We start from the raw sequence: 10,327 nt of genomic DNA on the forward strand, positions 1-10,327 counted from the left end.
ATCTCTAAACGTATGACAAATAGTCTGGCACTGCCATCTGGTGTATAGATTGGGAAATAAACATGCTTCCGGAAATAAGAAATAAATTGCTTTAATCTTCAATCTTAATCTTAATGATGCTTTAATCTTTATGGTTTACTGATAAATAAGATAAATAAATTCACTGAAGTAATTACAAATAATTACAAAATGAGAAAATTATTCCTTAATATTAAAGTAAAAAATTGCTAATTGCTTTATTTTCTCTCAGTTCTAACTGATTACGCTTTCATCTATACAATTCAATTCAATTCACTGTTTCAATTTTTGAAATATGTCTCATTTAAATATGCTTTCAAGTGTTTCCGCATTGCTGCTAGCTCTGGTTTTGAAGTTTCAAGTTCAGGACTCTAAAAAAATAATAATAATAATCATAAAAGTAATACAAAAATGAAATAATGTATTAAGTAGCATTTGATAAAATAATTGCGACTTAATGAAGTAATAAATCAAGTAACAACCAAAATTAATAACAATAAAAATATGTTTTTATTTGAATATAGTGAATTAAAATTTTTGTTCTAAAGATTCAAACAATGATTAGGTTTAAGTGAAATAATAGTTTTAAATAATTAAGAAGGCGCTGGATGTTCAGAAAGAGAAAAATACTTAAAAAACAGATTATTTAATTTTACAGATATTAGAAAAATTCCCGCTTAAATAAGTAACATACAACAAAACGCACTAAAGTCTATTAATGATAACAATATTCCATTAAAATTTGAAAATGATTGAATATTAACTTCACTTTTCTGTTTTAAACGTGCAATATTCAAAGAAATTCGAACCAATGATGTAGTCTAATGATAGTAAAGCAAAAAACAAAACTATGATGTTGATATATTTGCATCTTGGTTGCGTTTTCCTTTAAAAAGCTCGTTATTCCTGTTTCTTTTTGGCCATTTCAATTTTTAGATTTCCCCTCTTTTTTAATCGCTTTTTTTTTTTTTACGAATTTTAAACTCTTTGGTGCAGATAAGTAATCGAAGTCTCTTTTATTTTTTTTTCTGAAGTTCTAATTTCAAAATATTTTTTGGTATTATTTATTTATAAAAAATAAAGAAACAGTCTAATAATTACACAAAAAATTCTGTTAAATCATCGTAATTATATTTGCACCAAAATATAAAATCCTAAAATAGTAGTCTGAGAAACATTTCTGTTTATTCACATTTAAAAATTTATCAGTAATTGATTTTGTGAATAAAAAAAATTAATTAATTAAATGATAAACAACTGCTTCCCTTAAATCTAAATACTAACTGCAAATTTGAAAAAAATACCGCCTGGAAGTCAATCAGGTTTGGAAGATTTTACCTTTAAGGCAAAAAGTGACATTTCAAAACCATAAATTATTGAAAAGGCTAAATATTGTATTCTTTTCAATTATTGTAACCTAAGGACCGGAATAGCCCGGATAGTAGGGCACTGGGGACATGTCGAAGATATCATGGGTTCCATCCCCTCTGGCTGAATGACTCCCCGTGAAGTAAATGGTGACTGATGTACGTTAAATCTGACCGATCACAAAGTCCTCCATGTTCTCATAACAAATCAATACTTCTGGGGATACTGATCCAGGAAATCCATTGTCTTCTTGATTGGTATCAAAAATGTAAGGATACGGTGTTGGACACTGGTAGCCGTAAACCCAGAATACGGTTCTGGTTCAACGCCTGGTGTTCAACGACGGTTATGAAATGAAATAAAATTGTTGTATTAATGTAAAATAGTGAAAAACGTGTCAAAAATACGATGAATTAAAATTCTATGTCAAAAGATTGATAATATTTTTGATTTAAAGAAAATTTTTCTTGTGATTTTCTTTAAATTTATAAATTAGTATAAGTTTTTAATCGAGTAATATATTACGGCTTCAGTTCTTAGAATTATTTCATAAAAAACATGTTTGCGATCATTTTTAAGAGTTCCATTTTCACTTTAAGGTTCTTTTTTTTCTAAAGATTCGATTTTTTTTCTCATTTAAGGCAGGTCATTTTTAAGAATTAATCGATCATCTGCATCCTATCCCTATAAATAAGCAACGATAGTTCCGTGGTTCAGGTAGTAAGCTGCTACTCTGACATCGATGGATGCTACGACTAAACGCTGTGTGAAGCCCATCTTGACTCAATTAGTACGAGCTAATCTCAGTAGAAAAAGTAACCAATGCGTTCCGCTGATTTCATTATCACCTACATGACATTGGTCTCGAAATTAAAGAGTCTCTGTGACATCCTTCGCAGGGCCTGATTATCGCCTAAACCCAATATGCATGGGGGTAGGGCCCACAATTTCTGAGTGGCCTTATAAATTAGTAAAAAGTTTAATAAAGGGTGGAATAGCCTTGTACTAAATAAAAAATAATTACAGCTTACAATAAAAAATAATAATTCAACTAATCAGTGTCTTTTAGCAAAAATCACTGATTTCAATTGTTTGTGGTAACTAAACTATTTTGACATAACATAGTTTTGTTGTTTTATATTTGGCTTTAACTTATAGATGCGTAAACTTCATCTTAAAAAAATAATCTTCAATGGTCTAATTTCAAAATTTCTTAGAATGTTTATAATATCAAAATATTTTGTATGGGGCCCGGAGAATTTGGTGGTCCTTGGGCCTGAATTTCTCTTGATCGGTCCCTGACCTTTTGTCAACAACCGGCTGTTGTTGTTTGTAAGCAACCGGATGTGCGTTACTTTTTACAATATGATAGCAAGAGTCATGACGGCTCAGGGAATAGAACGCTCGCTTACCAACCTATTATTTTTTATTATTTTATTTAATAATAGTCGAGAAATTTTGAATAGTAAGGTATGAAATTTAATACGTAATTTCAAAAGATAGTACGCAAAGTTTGAGCGAAATCGGTTGAATATTCGAGTTCTTTAAATGTGACGAAATACGCAAAAAGTAAAATTAGCATTAAAGGGCAGAAACTTTGGATTGTTCTCCTGACAAAACTATGAAAATCATATTTATCAGATTGCTACTACCCCCTATAGCTAGGGGGTCTGAAATCCGAATCCGTTTCAAAAAAGGAATGTTTATTTAAAAAAATACGCTTGTGCCTCTGATTTCGTAACTTAAAATATCGTCAGCACTGATAAATTAGCATATTTGAGATCTATTCGAGGCCTGGTTGAATCCTAGAACGTGGGAATCCGATCTTTAGATCAAAAGTTATTTAGGGTGGTCCATTTTTTTGTCCCACTGTACAAGTTAACGAATGTACAAGATATTTTACACGCTGTGTCAGACAATATTGTTTTTATCTTCATCAAGTTTCACATGCATGCTTTGTATCAGTAAATATATTAAGCTGTTATCCTATACTATCCGACTATCACGAGAACTGCTCCCGGAACTAGACTGGTATACTGGTAATTATGAATGGGGAGTGGGTTTAACTGTTTTCAATTGATTTAAGTTGGAAGAGTTGTATATTTTGTTTAACTCTCCCCCATTATGGATGGTTCACTTTTTTTTTTCAATAGCAGAAGGAAATCTCAACCTTTTAGATGGGAGGTGTTCTTCGAAGAGTGGAGAAGTACAGGGTGAGCCAGTCAAACCTGCATTTTTGAAAATGGTGGGAGAGCCGTGAAAGAGGGTGAAGCGAGTTACCGAAGTTACCATTGTGTCCCCCAGAACTAAGCATTTCAGTCGCCATGGAGCAGTGGTCTAAACAACAACGTTCATTCACTGTGAAAGCGCTTTACCAAAGTTGTAGTTATGCAGCCGCTCAGCGTCGTTTCAGGACAAACTTTCAAATTAATCGAAATAGGCCAGTGCCGTCTGCTAATTCAATCAAATTGTGGGTGAAAAACTTTGAAGCAATTGGTGAAACGAGAAGCAGAAGGGCTGGCAGTGCAAGATCAGTGCGCACTCCAGCGAATATTGACGGCGTGAGAGTTGCTGTGGACGGAAGCCCTCGGAGATCGGCAATATCTTAGTGGCGTTATTTTTAGACAGTGAATGTTGTTTAAATGCTTTTTAATGTAGATTAAGATATAGTAACAATAAAATGCTGAAATATCCATCCGTTTATTTTTTACAGTCATTTCAAAAATGCAAGTTTGACTGGTTCACCCTGTACTTAAGAATATACTGGATTTTGCAAAAAAAAAAAAAGTATTTCGTTTCAAAATTGTAAATAAAATCTTACTTTTTGATGCTTCTTTTCAAGAATAGCAAGATTTCTTTGGAGTTCTTTCAATTCTGAATCTAACTTAACATTTTCTGACTGAAACTTCTTCCTGGAACTTTTTTCTTCTTCCAAGCTGAAAAAAAAGAATAATTGTTTTAACTACTTAACAATTGTCTTAACAACTTAATTGTAACAACTTAACAAGAATTTTCAATATACTGCTGGACAAAATTAAGACAACATCAGAATTGAACGCAGCTTCAATGGGCTAATGTTCTCTTCACCAATGAGTCCAGATTCAGTCTACAACCTGATTCTGGATGGTTATTGATATGGAGGGAACCTGTAACCCGATACCATCCCTGCAACTTTATCGAAAGGGACAATTATGCTGGTGAAGACCTAATGGTTTGGGCAGGGATCATGCAAGATACCCGTACATCGCTCCATGTGTTTGACAATGGTTCTGTGAATGCCCAGAGGTACAGGCAGGAGGTCCTAGAGCCCAATGTGCGTCTTTTCAGTGGCGCTGTTGGCGCTGAGTTCATTTTTATGGACGACAATGCGCGACCACATAGGGCTCTCATGGTTGATGAGTATCTGGAAAGCGAGGATATTCAACGAATGGATTGGCCAGTCAAATCCCCTGACCTGAATCCTATTGAACATGCTTTGGATACTCCTGGGAGAGCTATTGCGATGCGCCAACCTCTCCCCCCCAGAACCATTCTGGAGTTAGAAATTTCTCTGGTGGAAGAATGGGAGGGTCTTCCACAAGTCCTCCTTAACTCCCTTATTAACAGCATGCATACTCGTTGTGCATGCTGTCTGTCTGTCAGGGGTGACCATACACCATACTAGAGGCAACACACACAGTACAAGCCTGACTTTTACTGTCATCTTTTATTCTTAAGTTGTTCAGACTACATTGGATTTATTGGCAATAGATCTTGCCAGTGAATGTAACTTTCATTTTTGTTTTGCATACTTTATTATCATGGAATAAGCTATATCCATACCAAATTTCATTTATTTATATTCAGTATTTTTTGGGATATTTAGGAAAATGTCTTCCATCTCTTAATTTTGTCCGCCAGTGTACATATATATGCATGTGCATGCCAGAACACTGCTAATGCGGTTTCCCTTGTTTTTCTTCACCTTTATTATCCGTTTTCAACTTAAGATTTTTCTGTATTAAATCACTGACGAGTCAAACATGTCATAAGAGATGCATTGTGCTTAAAATTAAATCCATCTATTTAAATATTGGAAAGCAACTTTAGCAATAGCTTCACAGCCAAATGCGTGGCACTCGTATAAATAAAGAAAAAGAATAAAATTTGTAGCAAAGTTGTTTAATTTTCTGATTAGATACAGCCTTTTTAAACATTGTACAAAATACAGTGGTTTGTTTGTTATAATTATGTGAATCTGACAAAAGATATGAGGCTGTAGCTTATTTTACCTTTGCTGATTTTTACTGCTGGACAAGCTGATATTTACTTTCGTTTTAATTATATTTAATAATTCAAACAGGTTAAATAATAATTGGGTACTTGCGGCTTGAGAAGAAGTGAAGTGTTTGTGCGTAGCCATGTGCTTTAAATCAGATTTAATTTAATACCTAAAAGCAACGTCGCAAGTTTGAGTCGAACCTGATGGTCTTCTAAATCGGCAGACACCACGATTTACCTACGATGCCGTCTCTTGCAGGCATCCAATTGACGCAAAGGAATTCTAACGAAACTGCAGGTGAACAGAATTAACAAAGATCGATCAGAAAACATTTTTCTAAACAACCTTTTTCACTGTTTTTTACGCATTTTTCAAATTCAATGAGCTCAAAACTAATCTGTCTTCAAACACTGAAATTTAGAAATGTTTTCATAGGAAAATCGATTTGTCTGTACCAAATGTAATTACAAAGCAACCGAAATTTATATAGTCAAAGATTTCACGGAAAGTATTTACTATATATTCTTTGAGCTTCATTTCAAAAACTGAACGAACCTTCCTACAAAGTTAGGCTAAAATAACTTTGTATCTAATAAGCAAGCGAAGGGATCCGAAAGGAACTGCAGAAGCATTTTCAGGAACCCAGTCAAGGTTCGTAAAGTAATTTTGTTTTTGATTTGATTATATTATAAATAGACTCACTTGGAATGCAATTGACGGAGTTTGCTTTTGCAAGCTTCCAGCTGTTTCTGTTGCCTGTCAACTTGATTGTTTTTTACATCCAGCTGTTCCTGGACAGATATCATTGCAGTTTCTGTGATATACTGTATACTTTCAATTTCTTCATTGACCTGCAAATTATAAGTCAATGAATTAGACGGGATATTTCTCTTGCATATTTGATTTAACTCATTTTATTTTAAGAAATATGAAAGCCAGTTCTCAATTTTTGAAAGTATAAAAATTTATGCCTTATTAGAAAAAAATGTGTGTTACTGGATTCCCCAAGGGCACATATTGCCTTAGGGCAGACACACCATCAAATTCAAATCTATTTAAATCTTTAAAAGAATGTTATTTACAAAGTTCCAGAACATAAAAAGAAGAAATGAAAAAAAAGACGAAGAAACAAAACTAGTGGTGGTTTGAAGGCTAAAGATAAAGCAAGTTAAACAAAACCAACGAAAGTTAAAAGTTAGAAGAAAAAAACGTAAATTATTAGAAGTAAAAACGAAAAATACCGCAGATTTTACTAGCGACATTATTTAGGCTTCGAGTAAAGTTTAGATACATCATGCATAATTATGTAAGTCAAAAAGAGAAATTCAAAATTGGAAATAATGTGAACACTCGCATTTAGCGAAGTAAAAAATTTGTATATAAATCTTAATGTAAAGAAGACTCTTTTAAACCATTATTTATAATTATTTAAACTATAAACACTCAGCACACTCAGTACTGGCAATCGTGTGGAGTGTGAACCTGTTGAGGAATAAGAGAAGTATTTTTGCCATCAACAGATATTTTATCGCTAATTTTTTTATTTTTAAGTTCTTCAAAAAATACGGAGAAATTTTAGTATATACAGGTAAATAGGAGATAGTCGTAAAAAACAGGAGACTGGGCAGGTATGGAAAAGCTGCTGCACATACACAAAATCACGTAAAGTGATGAACAGTTTCTTCTCCAAACAAAATTTAGCTTTATAAATTATTTGTTAAACTGATTTCTATTAACTAGGATTCATTTGGAAACGAACAAAAAAATTATGAAAATAATTTCTTCTAGCTTATTTGACACTCGATTAAAAGAAGTTTTTCCAACTCAAGTATTTTGACCTTTTGCATTTCGTTTACTTCACTTAATTGCTTAGCTATCTTCTTTTCCTCGTTTAATGACTGTGAAACTTCATCCAACCTTTCTTTTAAAATCTTTTTCTCGCTTGCTACCTACAGAAGTTAACTACGCCATCAGAAAATTATTTATCACATTGCCGTTCGAATATTACGTAAGCGTGTTTATGAAAATTATAAACAACGTAAACAACGTAAGCAACGTATATTACGTAAGCATGTTAAGCAAATTACAAATCTCTTCCGTGCTTCCGTGAGAGAGCCGTTGCCCTCTCTCTGATTTTTGCACTTTCACTTAAGTAATCTTGTTTCAAAAATTTTCGTATTAAATTCGTATAAAATATGTAGCTTTGTATTAAAACGAAAAATGTATGTTTTAATTAATTCTACAAAAATTTGAACTTCATTGAAGAAGCTTCTTTCTCAACTCATTTATACCCCAAATTAACTGCAATTTCAAATATGAAACGTCAATTTTTTTTCTTAAATATTTTTTTGCATTTAAAAGAATTGAAAATTAGAGAATTTTAGTACTAAGTACTCTTTGGAAGCAAAAATAAGCGAATTCCTAACCCTTATATTAAGAGAGCTCTACCCTCACAATTTTAAATTCTAGTTTAAATTCTTAATTTGTGTTTTCTTGCTATTTATTTGCTCTTACTTTTGATAATACAGTATTATTGGATTGTACAATACCTCTTAAAAAAGTTAGCCATTAATAGGACCGCTTTATTAGATTCGGGGAAATAGCACTTGATAATTTTAGGAGAATGATTCAATGATTTCCTATAACTATAACCTAAACTATAACCTAAACTTCCTATAACCTAAACTATAAAGCACTAAAATGGTGCGATTTGTGGTTTTGAGAAAGTAATTTAAAACTGCACGTTTCTAAGTTTTTAGAATTTTTAAAATATAGTCTTATTGTAGTTTAAATTAATGAAAATCAGTTTGGATGCTGCTGAAAATTTCTTTTAACGTTGGTTGCCTAAAAATAAAGATACTTATTAAAATCTAATTTATGGACACATTTCATACATTTAAAATCAGATTGAAGGGGTAGGAAGTGCTAACGTAATATTTGATCACTATTAATACCATTATTAATATCAGGCAGGGAAATATTAAAAAAAAAAAAAAACATTTAATGAAGTAGTATTCGTACCTCCAGATTTTTATTTTCAAGGATTACAATATCTTCTTCAAGTTTCTTTAAACTTGCATCTGGACTGAATTTTTCTAATTGCTGATTTTTTCTCTCACATTTATCTTTTTCCAACCTGAAAATAAATAGCGAACTTTAATTATTTTAATTAGAACGCCTGAGAAAATTGTTGAATGGCGTATTTTTCTAAGATGCTAAAACCGGAATTCTTCCATTCTAAAAAGAATAATCTAGGAATTATTGGAATAACTATTTATGATATAGAATAATAAGAGGAGGTTCATGGAATAAAGACAGTTAAATTTAATGAGATTTGTGCAATAAATGACCAATATGAATGTTTTATACATAATAAATGAGCCCCTTCATATCTTATTTTTTACAAAAACAAAAAGAATTTGGAATACAGATATTATACTGGCTTTTTTTATTGGCTCCATATTAGACTAAGTCAGAACTTATACAAAGCGAATACCTGGTGCGAAGCAAATGATTAATTAATCGATAATCAATTTAAAAATAGATTTCGGATCCCGTAAAAAAATATGAGAAACTCAAAATTGAGGTTATAAAAATAATTTGATTACGGGAGAAATTTAAGGGGCAGTGAATGACACTAACTAAAAAAAATTTCCAATATCTTTAAAAAAGAAAACCCAACTGGCTTTAATGTTTACACCAGACGCTATAATAGTGATTCGTTATATTTCGACAATGTTTTTATTTCTCCACTACTATTAATTTATACGCCTTGAATGAACATATTTTTCAAAATCTACAGTGAAGAAAAAAAAAGGAACACAAACTAATAATCAGATAGTCGTATCCAAAAACACAATCTTGATAGTTGAAGCATATTATACCCTTTGATGCAGAATCATATTTTTCAAACACAGCTCATTTTCAAACAATAATTTTTCAAATTTGAAGTTATTTAGATTTAAGAGAGACAGTTATTCATCATTAAAATTATAGACAAAGTAATAAACAAAATCAATTACTGATAAATTTTTAAATAGGAATGAAGAAAAAAGAAATTCCATGGATAAAAATGCTTATAAAAAGGAAGGGGGAAAATGCTTATAAATTAGTTCGGATAATATTGTCAAATACAAAATTAGACACAAAAAACGCACTTTCTAACGTACACCCCTTTAATCCTTAAGATAAAACACCAGTTTCTCTCTAATTATTAAGCTAATTATTTCTAGCTCATACAAATCTAATTTTTAAAAAAATACAAAGCTCACTTGGGTAGAATTTCATTCAATTCATTCTCTTTCATGTCTAACTGTTGTTGCAAATCAATGATTTGCTGGTTTTTCTTATTCAGTTGGTCCTCGGCATCATTTAGTTTTGCTACAGTACATGTCATAACTAGATCAATATCAATCGTCATCTAAAAAACAGAAAGCATTCTACAAACAATGAATATTATGGACAATTGTACAGTGCTGAATACAAAAAACGAACAGCTTTTGATTAAGTTATCCGATTTTTAAATGCTGAGATGCGATCTTGATGTTCCGAGGATTCGAAAATAGTACAGTTACTTATTAAAGATGATATTTTAAATCAAGAAATCAGACGCAAAAACGTGCATTGTTTAACAAAATTTTGAAACTTTTTACTTTTTACTTTCGAATATATATATATATA

At 31.6% G+C, this 10,327-nt stretch overlaps 1 protein-coding gene across 2 annotated transcripts in view; it reads right to left on the reverse strand.

Annotated features, from left to right (window-relative positions):
* Nucleotides 1-211: 211 nt before the first annotated feature.
* LOC107454784 (myosin heavy chain, clone 203-like) overlaps nucleotides 212-10,327 on the reverse strand; it is a 24,925-nt gene continuing 14,809 nt past the window's right edge. For both annotated transcript variants that reach the window (XM_043048075.2, XM_043048074.2), the window contains 5 exons: nucleotides 9,919-10,067; nucleotides 8,669-8,783; nucleotides 6,350-6,498; nucleotides 4,208-4,322; nucleotides 212-389 (listed from right to left, as the gene is read on the reverse strand). In XM_043048075.2, the coding sequence (XP_042904009.1) occupies nucleotides 300-389; nucleotides 4,208-4,322; nucleotides 6,350-6,498; nucleotides 8,669-8,783; nucleotides 9,919-10,067 (618 nt within the window). In that variant the 3' untranslated portion in view covers nucleotides 212-299. The remainder of the gene's footprint in view (nucleotides 390-4,207; nucleotides 4,323-6,349; nucleotides 6,499-8,668; nucleotides 8,784-9,918; nucleotides 10,068-10,327) is intronic.

Source organism: Parasteatoda tepidariorum, chromosome 5 (genome assembly GCF_043381705.1).
Source record: "Parasteatoda tepidariorum isolate YZ-2023 chromosome 5, CAS_Ptep_4.0, whole genome shotgun sequence".
Lineage (NCBI taxonomy): Eukaryota > Metazoa > Arthropoda > Arachnida > Araneae > Theridiidae > Parasteatoda > Parasteatoda tepidariorum.